Source organism: Mastacembelus armatus, chromosome 8 (assembly GCF_900324485.2).
Source record: "Mastacembelus armatus chromosome 8, fMasArm1.2, whole genome shotgun sequence".
Classification (NCBI taxonomy): domain Eukaryota; kingdom Metazoa; phylum Chordata; class Actinopteri; order Synbranchiformes; family Mastacembelidae; genus Mastacembelus; species Mastacembelus armatus.
The window spans coordinates 14,338,063-14,353,430 of record NC_046640.1 but is presented as its reverse complement, the minus strand read 5'-3'; the positions used below and the strand labels follow the sequence as shown (position 1 = coordinate 14,353,430).

At 39.5% G+C, this 15,368-nt stretch overlaps 1 protein-coding gene across 4 annotated transcripts in view; it reads right to left on the bottom strand.

Moving 5' to 3' along the window:
* LOC113140676 (brain-specific angiogenesis inhibitor 1-associated protein 2-like) overlaps window positions 1-15,368 on the bottom strand; it is a 44,185-nt gene that overhangs the window by 6,877 nt on the left and 21,940 nt on the right. For all 4 annotated transcript variants that reach the window (XM_026324582.1, XM_026324581.1, XM_026324579.1 and 1 more), the window contains exons 4-7: window positions 10,530-10,591; window positions 9,923-9,994; window positions 7,055-7,192; window positions 1,316-1,468 (exon numbers count right to left, since the gene is read on the bottom strand). In XM_026324582.1, the coding sequence (XP_026180367.1) occupies window positions 1,316-1,468; window positions 7,055-7,192; window positions 9,923-9,994; window positions 10,530-10,591 (425 nt within the window). The remainder of the gene's footprint in view (window positions 1-1,315; window positions 1,469-7,054; window positions 7,193-9,922; window positions 9,995-10,529; window positions 10,592-15,368) is intronic.

Genomic DNA, 15,368 nt, shown 5'->3' with positions numbered 1-15,368 from the left:
CACACACACACACACACACACACACACACACACACACACACACGCACACACACACGCACACACACACGCACACACACACCCTCACACGCACACACGCACGCACACTCATTTTGCACACAGACAAACACTGGGAAAACCCTTTGGGAAAGGGTTCCTCAGTTTGCTGAAGGTAAACTCTTCTCACGCACACCACCATCCTGATTAATGACTAGAGTTCACATTGATTAAAAAAAAGGAAGAAGCAGCAGCAGCACACACAGACACACGGACACACACGGACACACACGGACACACACCTCGCGAATGGCAGTTCACACCCACCAGCAGTCCTAGGAGACTGATGTACTTCATTACCCAGGAATATCACATTCTTGGCTAATGGATAGTCATACATTTTTCGTACATACACACGAACTTACAAAGACACACCACGCATGTAAAAATAAACAAATAAAACTGCCTAAACCCTGTTAAATAATGTTCCATTACTTCTGCTGTCATGATATGGGGAAATCTGTTGGGATTCAAAGGTTCTTTGCTTCAAATGTCAGCAGCAATGTGAAAATAACAAGCAGGCATTACAAAATTCTCTGGTGAAAGTTGTAAACAATATGGGTGCGGAACAATTTGTAACTCTTATCCTGTTCATTGCACTGAGTTTTGATTTCAATCTATCTCGCTCTAGACTAAGACTTTGATGCCTTTTCTACTTATAAATTGATTGAACAAGGGAGTTCTAAGGCATAAAAAGGTGGCCATATGCTCGAAGGTGCAATGATTGATTACAGCTTCAGATATGTCTGTCAGCTGGGCATTGTCTACAGCCTTAATGAATTTTTAAAATGAAGAGTCCCCTATGAGTGGTCAAATCTAATGTGACTGAATTATATATCTCCTACTATGTTCTTTTCACGGAACAACAGTTTTACAGCAGGTGAATTTAAATTTAAAAAAAAAAAAAAAGATGACAGATGGCTAGAATCAACACAAAAGCACAAAGGGAACGCTTTAAGGAGGCATTAATGCCCTTTCTGTCTATAAACTCATGTCTTTATTAAAGCGCATGAAAATCTTTTCTTTTTTTTTCATTCATCTGACATGAGATGAATGAATGCTTATGTCAGATTTGACATCAAGAGTTTATAGGGTTTTTAAAGTGGCTTAAACAGCTGTCTCCTTAAAAGACATGACAGGCAAGCTCATCTGCCAATGGTACAGACATTCTTTTGTCTATGATGTTCATGTGTTTCTCCATTCTGTTTAAAAATTATCATTGATTATCATTTTTTCTTAGTGGTGGTCAAACTGGACTTACCTTGCCATGGTAGGCGCTGCTGTTCTTGGCCACGGCACACTGGCGGTCCACTAGGAAACAGTACCTGCGACGCTCCTCGGACAAGGCTGTCTTGTATCCCTCAGCAATAAAGGTGTCCAGCTCAGTCTGCTTATTGCTGATGGTCTCCACAAACTGAAGAGGAACACACAATCACACATAATTTACAAACTCAGATATTTAAATTGAAGATAACATCTGTGGATTTGAGCATTTATTACAGTAAATATCTTATTTTTAGTTTTGTACTGCATGTCCAACCATTTCTCACAGTCAGAGAGTAATGCTGGTGGACAAAAGGTCTGACAGGGAAAGGGATCAAGCCCCCTGGATAACATCTAAGTACTATTTTTAATAATATGCTCCTTCACATTCACACAATTAGACACATTCATACAAAGGAGCTGCTCAATACAACACTGTCAATCACTGCACAGCTCCACTGGAGCAATTAGGGGTTGGGTGCACTTTGGCGGTAATAGTTGTACGAGGAGAGAGCCTTACTCAATAACATTCTCTGGCCAAATTTTCCCTGCTGAGTGCTACCGAGGCGAGGCAATTACGACTGAAGATCCTGCGGTGTGGAGGAGGAACTGCTCACAGAGACCCACTAATCCATTTTACATGTCAAACAATAACACATAACAGGTGTGTTAATGTGTGTATAGGAGTAAGCAACAACAACAGAGAGTTGCAGTGCTGTCAGTTTGTAAGGTCCCTGGTCCCCCCCCCCACTCCCTCACACACACACACACACACACACACACACACACACACACACACACACACACACACAAGTGAGTAGCTACAGGGAGTCTTAGTTTGAAGAGGAAATGGCATTTAGGTGGTTTTGTGGACATGTGCATACAAATGTCTTTTTATGAACAGCAGAGTTTGCATGTTGGTACCTTGAACTTGTCTTAAAATGGGTCTGAACAGACATCATCTATGTCCTGGACCTGTATTTCATTTAGTAACCACCAGAGCACAGTACTTCCCCACTGCCAACAGCCGCAGAGTTGCTTCATTGGAATTCCAAGTGCAGATGAATATTTAAAGTGGCTAAAAAGTGGCCTTTTTTGTACTAGAAAGAAATCCACCTACACCATTCGTTACATGAATTTGCACAGCCAAGTTGTCAATTTAAGCCAGCATGATCAATACATTTTTCTCCTGAGAGCACCCTGACCTTATTCAGTTTTGTCTGTACAGCTTTAACTCAAATGAAGTGCTTTAAAACTGGTTTAGTTAGTTACTATAGCTCTTTAAAGGCACAGACTTCAGTTAAAAAGCAGGGGCATTGTCTCAACAAGGTGAGTTGGGAAGGGAGGAGCCAAATCACGCTGTAGATATATACCACTGGAGCTGCCAGGTTGATTTTGTCCCCCCCATCTTGTGAAAAAGTTAAAATATTTTATTTCGGTATGAGTCATACACTATACTGCAGACAGCGGATAAAGAGAAGAGGGAGAAAGGACAGAAGTATGGCACAGTGAAGAAACATCTAGCACACACATGCGTGTCAGCTAATAACATTTGTGAATGAGTCTTCGGTTGCACCAAAAAAGCCATAACACCCATTTCAAGATAACAACCAGCTTGGCTGCTCCTTCTCGCCCTCTACTCCTGTTATCTCTCTGTCTCCAAGCTGGAGTACCCCTTTTGTGTTTTTTTTTTTTTTTTTCACTGTCTGCCGGCCTCTCTAACACTTAAGGAGAGCTAATAGAAGTGGCTCAACGAGCCTGCCCTCGACTCATCAAATCCACATGGCCCAGTTCGCTAACCATTCAAAAGGTCACCAGAGAAACCCAGCCCTTGTAGACAACAGCCACTACTATCTGTGCATGAACTCAGTTTGCACCATAGCTAGAATGACTTGTTTTGCAAAGGTTATGAATATAAATGAAACCTGCTACAATGCAGACTTTTCCTGAGCAGCATTACTGCCTCACTATTTGTCCTTTCCTACTGACATATCCTGGAAAAAACACACACACACACACACACACACATACACAAAAAAAAAAAAAAAAAAAAAGAATGTGAAATTATGCACTCTGTTAAATACAGCTCCCAATAATTATCATATAAGCAGTGGGAAGGGAGGGATTCACAACCTCCAAAATGTGAATCATATAGTAGGATTCACAACAGTTTTATACCCTTTAATCCTGTGGGGATTCAAAACAATTTCCCTGCACAGAGCTGCTTAGGTCGGCTCTTCTGTTCCTTCATCATCAGCACTCTTTGTATTCAAAAGAAGTGAATTGTAACACTTCAGAGTACAACAGAAAGCACCTACACCTACAGTACTTGCATGGATCTACGGCACTTGCACATAAACAACCAATTTTTCTGTATCTGCATGGATATACAGTATTTATGCACAACATATTGGAATCACTTTTCAACTTTGACACGGATATGAAGAAATCCAAAGTGTATTAAACAGATAGTGACATTAATTCTGAATCCTGAACTCTCTCTTTCTCGCTCTCTCTGTCCATCTGGGCCCTTATTAACAACTTATGCAGTGCAAAGGAGTTTATCTAGATGGAACCCCTTTTGATGGTACCTTGGTCCACTCCGCTGAACTACATAATGAGCTGATTAGCATTTTGGCAGGGGCTTTATCCATTGATGAGATGGCACAGTGAAAATGTCTGAAGGCAGAAGAGAACAGATATGAGAGGAAAGACAGACAAAGAGACAGACAGAGAAGTGGGAGAGACAACAGCGAAGAGTGCGAGAGAAAGAAGGAGGGAGAGAGAGAGGGAGAGATGGTGATCAATGAAATACAGCCACCATCTGTGTCCGCTGCCAGACTTCGCTCAGACACACTTTATTTTTTAATGAAAAGAGAGAAGATAAAAAAGAAAAGTTAGTGACTCTCATCTGCTAAAAAAACACAGATGTGGAGGAGGAGGAGGAGGAAATGTTGAGCTTGCCTTGACAACTTCTCCTTGTACTTTCTCAACCACTTTCCACTTATCCACCCAAGATAATCTAAACACTTGGACACTGTAGATCTGTATATCTACACCTTCTCCACAGTAGGTGGATGGTTATCACTTTGAGACTCAGGTCTTGAGGGCTCTGTCCCTCTCTGTGTTGTCCTCCCCAGAGGACTCGTGGCACAAACGAGCTGACTTTTCTCTCGCACGCCCACAGCCGTGATATGATCAGTGAAAGTGAGCAGGCTGAAAATGAGAAAAGGGAGATTGATTTTCCTTTTCTCTGCTAACCGACTGTACATTATGAGTCCAGAGCCTGAGCTCTTTCCTTTGCACAGATGGGGCCAGTTGATCAGTCATGCAGACTCTGTAAAATTAATGCTACAGTACTACACTATATTTCCAATAAGCACCACAGAACTGTTTTTTTGTGTGTGTATTCTAATGGTCTGGTCTAAGTCAATTACAATATCTTCCTGTGGATACAGGTAACATACAACATCAACTGTCCACCATAAAAAAATGATATCATTGTGCTGATGAGATGAAATTGGGTCTTTCATTAACCCTGGGACTTATGTTTGGTGCTAATGTGACTTTAACCAACATTACTCTCATAGCAGTGTACCTATATGACTGAAGCTCCATAAAATCTTTGGTGGATATTTATGGTTCCCAGATGATTAATGCTAATAATTTATATCCTTGATGACACCTTTTAAATTATCTCTCATGCTGTCCCTGACACAGTGTAGCAAACTCAATTTGACACAGCAGTCACATCAATGCCATCCCAGGAAATGCAGATGTGCATGCATGTTTATGCTAAACGCATGCGTTTATGTATATAAATAATGTTTTCTTCCAGTAGCACCTAAGCAGACAATGAATTCTACAAAAATATTGTATTCATATTGGTAGAATCATTTTTCTGGGCCAGCTATCAACATGATTCTGTCATGGCCTGTCATAAATCACAGCAAGACCAGCAGCAGCTCAGCAATTGCTGTGCAAGCCCTGACCTGTCAGTTTGAGATTTTTGCTTCCATCCCTCCAGGGAGTCAGACTTTCTGCTTCCAGTCAAATCCTTGTGAAGACACAGCAGTCACACTGTCGCCATTTTCTGCTGTGTCTTTTTTCCCAATTTGAGAGTACACACTGGTTAAAGGATTATTAAAAACAAAAAGTGCAGGCCTGCAATAGTGGTTTAACAGAGTTGGAGAGCCTTTGGTGGCATCTTCCAAGGAAGGTACACTTTCTCTTCCTTGTTAAATAGGTGGCTGAGTGACAGAAAACTAAATGAGAAAGATAATTAAGTTATATCTAACACTGAAGATTCCCACTGATCAAAAATCATTTCACCTGAGCCGCCCTGGCACAAACTGCTTTGCTATGGAAATAACTACGTGAATGTTGACGCCCAAAGCAAACACGGCTTTGCTCACTGTGTGAAACGGATGACTCTTTCAGTTTGGCATATAAACATTTTGACTGGTTTGAAATGCTGGCCCCTGAAGACTGAAAGTGCTACAAATATATTTAATGTTCTTGATAAAAAGCATTTGACGTGTTATAAGTAGTTACACAAGCATATGCTTTGTGTCCTAGTCAACTAACTATAACTCATAGCAGTATATATAATGAAAAATTACATCAAACAACATGTGTTCTCATAAGAAAGTTCTGAAACGCTTACTAATGTTAATAATCTCAGTAAATATTAGCATAATGCTGTGAGCCTTATTTTTGAGATACATCATCCTTAAAGGTTTGCCATATTATCTAGTCCTTTTTCAAAGAACTGATTCAGCTATTTCAACTTGTACACACAAGCTCTGTCATGCCAAAACACACTGGGTGCACTGCAGTAAATTCCAGTACATCAATTAGTGCAGCTGACTGTGATAGGAATCTTCATATATACAATATGCCACCTTTTGTTCCACCACAGACATCCTGGCTGTCCCCCTGTGTGAACTTAAAAGACCTTTTAACGTGTTAACATAATAATGTTTTGTATTTTAGCAGGGGGACACACAGAGCAGGAAAAAAAAACAAAAAACCAAAAAAAAAAAAAACAGGTAGTCACAGTCACCTGTATACATGTTGTGTAAGTGTGATTTACATGTGTGTGAACTCAGCTGCTCAGTGGTTATAAAACCCTCATGCAGCCTGGTGGTTTTGTCGATCAAATCGACTCGTACTGGATGAAAAGGCTGTGTTTGTGATTCTGCTGCTCTCCTATTAAACTTGCCATCCTGTAAGCTGTACTCTGTCTGTTCTTACATTTTTGCCACAACACTATTATCTTTTTGACATGTGGGTCTATATGGCAGCTGTATATGTGTAGTCGGCTGGCAAGGGCAAACGATTCATAATCAAACCTCCACTATTTGCCTTCCCACTCAGGGCACTTTGTCGCCACCGCCTCCACCCTGATCCTTGCAGTTTTGTGTAATGTCTTTACTTTTTGAAGAATAAAGTCATTATTTTTCACCAAGACTCATACAGTAAGTCTTCAGTCCAACACTCACCCACATGCACACAAATACTGCTAGTAGTGCAGTGAAATGATTTGCCTTGAAAGTCTTTATATTTTCATTTTCTTAATTTTGCTTTGTTATTTTGTCTTTTCTCTTGTTTTTAGTAGCCCTTCACAATAAAAGAAATTCCCTCCTGAAATAACTAGTCCATTTTGGTGGTTTTGTGAGGATTCTTCCCTCTAATTGTTGTATAAATCTTAATATTAAAAATATAAAACCCTTACCTGCATCTCCTTCTCTCCATACTTGGAGGGGTTTTTGCTGCCCTGGCTCTTCCTGCGCAACTTCTTTAGTTCAGCCTGGCACTTCTCCAGACTTTCCCCTTTGCTCTTGTGTTCCATCTGGTATTTCTTCAGGGCAGCCTACGTGAGGAAACAGACAGCACAAACAAAATTAGGACCACCAATTAATCAGCCTGGGGAGAAGGATGTAATACTGTATATACACACACACACACACACACACACACACACACACACACACACACACACACAAGTAAAGCCAAACTATTTCTGAAAGTTGCAAACTGGATTAAACTCATTTCACCACAGTACAAAGTTTTGCAGTTGTAAAACTTTCTTTACATATATATAATCCATCCAAAAATTTCACCTTCCTTTATCTAGAACTTATATTACTATTGTGTGGCACATATGCAAGCATGGACTGTTTTAACCCCCCCCCCCCCCCCTTGTTTAAGAGGGCTTGACATCTGAAATCAATTATTTTAATTAAAGAAACAAGCTAATTCTTTGCAGGCTCCAATATGCTTATTATTTTTCTTCACATTTTGATTTTGCAATAACACAGCTTGTGAACGTGCCTCTTAAACTGATTACCCATGTCAAGCAGGTCTTAGGTTGATTTTCTTAGTGTTGTAGAGAGCAAAAATCAGTGGCTGTCTGGAAATTAAAAAAACAAATGTGATATGTAACAACCAAAATGACTGGCCTAGCCCTTTTACAGAGTTTATTTATTTAATTTGCCTATTTAATTACTTATTTATTGAGAAAAACAACTTTGTTTCCGGGCTGTACCAGCTCTGTTGCTATGGTAACTGGGTCTGATGTGACAAAGCTCATGTGGTTTCTGTACGAGGCAAAATTGGCAATGAAGAGCTCATGCATGAGGGTTCAACACCCACATCTGAATAGTGTAAGACAGTGAGGATGTAGGTAGGATTCCTCTAGGTATCGTTTGGCTGTAAAAGAGCAGAAAAGAAGAGGTTGTTATGACTGGGTGACTACAACTATGACATATGCCGTGTTTGGATTTGAGTTGAATGATTATAGTGCTGTTCATTGAGCTGGGCTGAAAACCTCTAAACAACGGGTGGCCTCTCAACAAACTACTAAAACTGCTGGAATTTTCCATTTTAATTTTATGTGCTATGGATTCATTTTCCATGTTAGGAATTTCTCTGAATCATTGATTTGTTCAATATGTTTTCACACAAACTGGACCAAAACATGCATTTGCACAGGTGTTGTCTTTTTAACACAAAAACAATGAATGACTTTTTTTTTTTTTTTTTTTTTTTTTTTTTTTACTGCCTCTTGGTCTTTGAGGTAAAGCAATTGAACCAACATTTGCTGCTCTGCAATTCACAGATAATTTGACTCCCAGAAAGGCTCCCTGGTGGAAAATCCACTACACATACATCACAGTAATGACTAGAGAAGACATAGTTGTCTATTGTGAAAAGTTTGCTGTTAGTTTGCAGGGTAATATTAGGTAAGTAATATAATATCCCAAGAATCTACCTCATTTAGCTGGAATGTTGCTCCTACTTAAAGCAAAAACCAAGTGATTTTTGTTGCCTGTGCCTGTACCCACAACTCTCACTCACTGGTTACTACAAAAAATTAGGTAATTAGTATGTTTAAATCTGATATTAAAAAAAAGTAGACAGTAGATGAACTATAGTATACTTGGAGGCTCTGACACTTGTGTCAGTCTCTCAGGGAGGCTGATCGGCCAAAACTGTTCCTTTTCATAGATAATCTATCTGCTGTTTTTTTGCATTTTAACCTTATGCCCCAATACTGAACTCTGTGTAATGACAGGAGTGTTGTGAAACCCCGAGTGAGCCAATAAGTGAGACGAGAAAGAGAGAGGCACAGGGAGAACAGACAAATGCACTGCTGGGAACAGCGCGCGCACACACATACTCACATAAAAGCACACTTCCCTATGAGACTTTTTAAAACCCAGTCAAAACTTCAGATGATTAATTCACAAAGTCTGGAAGCAAAATGATTGCTATTATCGCTGTAGCAGATCTATAGGAAATTCGTTAAAAGTAATGGATGTCAAAACTTCAGGGATATGCCAAGACAGAAATGTCTGAAATGGTTGATGGATCTGAACTAAGGACAAAATCATAAAACGTTTTCACATCTTTTCCATATCAATTTAGACAGCAAACACAGATTTGAATGATGCACGGCATCAAAGATTACTGGGAGAGTTTTTACATCAGTATACGTTAATTTGAACTCAGTATGATGACATAGTGTATGATTTTACAGAGAACTCAAGAGCTAAAAAGCCAAAAGCCTAAATGACTCAAACAACCCCCCTTTTCCATCTCTTTTAAAAGAGTATCAAGTGAGGGTGTGAGTGAGTAGCTGTAAGCCAAAGCAGTTCGTAACGTGGTCCTTTCAACAACGCAATACGATAATGGCAACATTATCCCTTCCCCCAAAAACAATGCACAGCAGTGCTGCTCTACACTCAGGCTGCAGCCCACTCATTCTAAAGATATCACATGTAGACCAGCTCCACATACAGACACACTCCAGGAAGGGTTTATTATAATCAATTCATACTTGATGGGTGTGGAGCCATGAAATATTATTTCAAAGAGTCTCGTTTCACAGATGCATCCTGTAATTTTCCCGCTGACTTATACACAGATGTTAACACACATGGGTTCAACTCCATCTCTAATATTACTTCAGACATATTTGGTCTCAACATGTTTGATGGAACATAATGTCAAGGATTTAAATGAGCTACAATACTGAATGGACGTATTTGATTGAGGCTCTCCTTGGGTCTTGGCTGAAATGAGTCTATCAGATACTCACAGTCAAGTAACGAGCGTCCAGCTCCACCTTCTTCTCCAGCTCAGAGAGCAGCTCATTGTGGAACGATTTCAACTGAGGAGAAAGCACAAGGACAGTTCAATAACGTGCAAATAACAGCAAACCCATTTAGACATGCTGAACATAAAAACAGTAAAATGCTTTCTATGTTCACAAGAGATGCACAAACTATTAATTGAAGTATTTGCCTCAGGAACTAAGCATATGAGTGGTCAGTACAGAATCAAGTAAAATGAAAAAAAAAAAAATCAAGATAGATGTGAAAACTATGTGAACCTATCATTCAGGGGTAGCTACAGTAACTGTGGGTATCTTAGTAAACCTGAGGGTGCTCAAGCTCCAAGGCACCATTGATGTGCAGTTAAAATTGACTGTGGATAATTGGTCAAACTAGCACACTGTTCAGTTAGCCCTCTCCCCAGCCACCCACTGTGTTAGCAGTTTGGGTTTATATGAGCTCAGCATGTCTGCTCATCAGTATGAGTTCATGTTCATTCAGTTGTCACATATCCTGTGCACTGCCCACAGGAACTTGAGAGCTCAGGGGCAAAGCAACCAGCTAAAAAAGCTTTCAGTTAAGAATACCAACCATCTCCTCTAGCTGCACTTGGATCTGTCTGTGGACCTCAGCCATCTGGAACAGCACATCCCCTGCACAGAGAGGATGGAAACAGGGAGAACAACACATGAACAACACTCAACAGCAGAAGCCTTTCCACAGCAGAAAAGCAGGGAGGAGAGAAAGGTAGAAAACCAGAGATAAAAACAAGAAACAATAAAAGCAGGAGAGGAACTGGGCTACCCCAGCGTGCAAAGCTCATGCAGTAATACAACACACACAAACATACAAGACAAGTGGGACAATGAACACGATAAAAGTTTGTTTTTGGAATAATATAACTGGAAATAAAGAAAATGAAACCCCGAATAAAACAAGCTGAATTCTTAAAATTAAAATTTGGCTCTTCAGGCTGATGTCTCAAGGAGATCGAACATATTGCATTTCTTTCTTTGATTAATCTTGACATCAGGCAATGTGATTTCTAGATCACCTCAAAGAAAGGTTAAAGTCTCCATGTTAAAAAAAAGGAGGAATAAATAAATAAATAAATAGGGAAGGGATAAGAAGGGTCATGCAGCTAATGGCATTGTTTTATTGTCATATACCTACAGGCTGCCTCTTCTGAATATGCAGTGCAATGTCAAGAAAAGGAACACAAAGAGCTACATTGAGCGAAGGACATACATAGACACCTGGTTGAAAGACAGTGTACATGTACAGAAAAATGAGACACTCATTATCCTGACCAAAATGTCCAAAGCCCCTTAGATTTTGACATATTGCATATGATCCATTTACTTGACTGTATACTAATTTCATTATGTTTTAGTGAATACAGATGAGAAGCTCAGTCATATAAATACCAATAAAGTTGTGACAGGACATTGTGGTGTAATTTATGAAAATGAAAATAGATTTTTAAGTAACAACATTCATAGCATCTAATAAAAAAAAAAAAAAAAAAAAAAAAAGGTGGACTAGACCACTATCAGAGATAATAATCTATCACTGTCTCACAGCAGACATAATAAACTGGATATAATAAACCATTAAAAATAAGTACAGGGCATTTGTGAATGAGTAGGAACAGCGTACTGAACATTTCAGTGTGTACAGGTTTTTTTCATCTCATTTCACATTCTCCTGCTGTGTCCTCTTTTAAAAGTGGACATGTAAGAGTGCATCTCAAAATGAAAGTAAAATGAAAACATCTGCTGAGGCAGCTACAGAACAAATCTTACTTTACCAAAAGGGCTTTGGAGTGGTCTCCCTATCAGCACACAGCACGTACAATGCAATTTGCTAAAGACAGACGACACTGAAGTGACTTGACGGAACAGGGACATGAAAGCAGTGAGGCAAGTTGCTGCTTTAGACGTTAAAGGGAGAGAAAATACATTATGTATAATAAATCAACAGTCGCTAATAGACAAAAAGCACTGGCAAAAGAAAGTAGAACACAAAGTGCTAACTTTTGGAGTGAAGTCATGTCTATGTGCAGAATACAATATATTTCACAGCTACACTAATGTTGAAAACACAGATGACTTACTGTTTAATTACTTAATAAAAAAAAACAAACACTGAATAGGTTTGTATATACTGATAAAGCTTAAACATGGGTGTTAAATTAATATAAAGTCAAACAGTAAAAGATCAATTCACATGACATCCCTTTTTACAGTCACGGACTGTGTAGCTTTAAACACTGATATAAATGTCATTCTAATAGGTAAAATGCTGTTTCAACCATATTGTTGACTGCAAAAATACAGAAATAAAACCCATCTATTATTTACATACTACCCCCTACAATACTTGTATGGCCATGATAGTCAGGCCTCTTGCCCAGAATCCAACCTGCCTTCTGATCATGTGCCTCACAGGAGCAGAGAAGCAGGCCAAAGCATCCTGTCAGTTCCCAGCAGGCGTGCTATAAGAAGCTTACAGATACTCATCCCTGATCACAGCCCTTCAGGCTTAGAAACCTTGGCATTCTGTCGGTGGTTTTAACCAGCTTGATCAATTACCAAATGAGCAGTCATCACTGTACCGCAGACAAACACGTGCATTAAGTAAACTGGCAGGAGGACAGGGCATTTCCAAGAAGCCAGAAAGGTAAAGAAGAAATGAATCTGTGAGAGATTTTGCCTTGTCATCTGCAGTTTTATTACTGCACGATGTACAATGCCAACCAAAACAGGGCAGAAAAAAAATTCACACTTTGGAGATGCAAATAGTTACCATGGCAACTTTGATATCATATCACACAATGGTAACAGAAAATTGGACAGGAACCTTCAGGGACAATTAACAGCAGAGAATTCAATCAAAAATCAATAAACTGACGTAGTGTGGAAAATCTGAATGTGATGTGCAATTGTTTTGTACAGAAAATATATGGCAGGCATGACACAACCTGTGAGAATTGATGTAAGAGCTGCAAGTCAGACAAGGATTTCCTCATACCATCTAAAAGCTACATGACACACAGATTCATAGCCACAGTGACAAGCTCACAAACGCAAAAACATACACGTCGCAACACATAGATACACAACACACACATACACCAGTAAATAAACCCTCAAAGATTTTATTGTTATTCTATCAATATTTTGTAGCTCACTGCAACTATGCCTGATTCAATGGCTGAAAGAAAACAATAGCTTCTTTGTAGGGAGGCGAGTTCAAGTTGATCTGCACCTGCAGCACAGCAACAAGCAGTCACATGCCTACTAGCTTAAACCACTGAGTCAGAGTAGGAAGTACGGACACAGAACTTGGGTGCATATGAACAGACTGTCCCCTGAAGTATGACATCAGCTTGTGTAGATGTATTGACTGCTTGTGTAAGAGTAGCAATGATACACCCACACAGGTAGAAGGGAAAAAAAATAAAAAAATAAAAAAACCAAAAAAAAAACCGAATAACAGAATGTGGGCTATGAAGCAGAAAAAAAGTGGAAGTGGAAGTTTGCAATGTTGAACAGAGAGAAAGAGAGAGAGAGATGGCAGGAGGGAGAGGATGGAGGTGGATGGAGAGACAGTGAATCACTGGTGAAGGTCAAGCGAGATTCACTACGGGTTGTCATGGAAGCAGGATAATGCTAGGGTCGTTGCCATGGGAGAAGTCGCTACATGAGGGGCAGCAGCTGAAAAATGTTGCGTTACAAAAAGCTGTTCAAACAATCTCCACCCTTGCTATCAGTTACCATTACATCAGCATCTGTATTTCCCTGGGGAGGAAAGAGCAGTCCACCTGGGGAGTATACAGTGCATGGATGCATGCACGTGTGTGTGTGTGTATGTGTGTGCATGTGCATGTGTGTAACTAAACAGCAAAGTGATGTTAATACCTACCTACCTGGCATGGTAAGTCACACGGGAAACAGACAATTGGGCAGTATAATGGGGCAGCGGGACAATGTGCGAGACAGATAATAGCGGAGAGTCTGGGTGGTCATGTGAGTGTGTACGTGTGTGCGTTAGTGTATATGTATCTGCACTCCCTTGTGAAACCATAACATCTAAACTGTTAATCTGGAAGAAATGGCAGCTTATACTTATAGTATAGTTCATCCATAAACACACACAAACTCATTTAGTAGTTCTGTAAACTGGATACACTTTGCGTATTCATGTTGACTCTCATGGGAGAAAACAACTGATACACAGCATTTGAAAGATTTCTAAAATGGGAAGCCATCACAGCTGTTCAACCTACTAGCCTAATATAAGTTTGTCCAGCAATGGTGTCATGCATTTAGGCCATGATGAAGGCTTACAGGAGAAATGTATGACTTCTATAGAGAAGTGGGCCAAAGAGCAGTTGAAAGTGTTCTTGACATATAACCTAATAAGGTTTCAGAAGCACTGTCTACTAGATATTACTGTATATATATGGAACAAATCCAAACCATCTGGTATCAGGGAGTTTGGCCTCTTTAATCTGCTGTTTCATTCGCCACAACCAAACAGAACAATAGCAAACAGCTATAACAACTGAAAGGTTTTTTACACATAGAAAAGCCATTATTTCTAGTTTTTGAGTAAATATGGGTGAAAAGGGAAGCATGGAGACTCAAAGTAGAAAATGCTAACACAAAGCAAACAAACCAAACAGAATAATCAACTTCAAAAACATTAGAAAATGTCCTGTAGAGGCGATGTGTCCAAACCCGCAGAATGCTGCATTTCTTATCATACCATATTACTGAGGTCATTAGGTGCCATTTGATAGAGCAAGGCCAGGTATTACCACAACATACAAATAAGCATTAAAGAACCAAAGCCTAATTCCTCTGATGTCACATTAAATTGAAACTTGTCACGTATCAGTTACAATATTTGATTGTACAGTAGTAAGTTAATAACACAAACCAAAATAAGGTTTCATAATCAATTCAGTTTTGACTTTGATAAATAAATCAGATTATAATAATCACATAAAATATTAATAAATAAATATATTAAAAGACATTGCCTGAGATAGATTTTACTGCATTACTCCCACTCTCACCCCCCAACACCAACCCCCGCAGCCCAGTTTTTAAATAATTACATGTGTCTGTGCGTCCCCAGAGAATGCAGTAATAAGTGTTACATCAGTGTAACAGAAAACTTGCACAGTATTTAAGCCTTAATGACAGTGCTGTTTTCTCCAAAGCTGTGAAGCAGAGCTGCTTGAACTTGAGTAGAGGTAATAAGAAAAAATCCCCCCCAAAAAAACAGAACAGTCATGCAGCTACCTGTTGAGGTATGGAGATTTAAGGAGGGGCAGAGTGAAAAACTAAACTGAGCTCTTTGACTGCATGTGTTATCTGATCCAGCAAGTTAGCCCCAAGAAAGCAGGGACACTAAGGG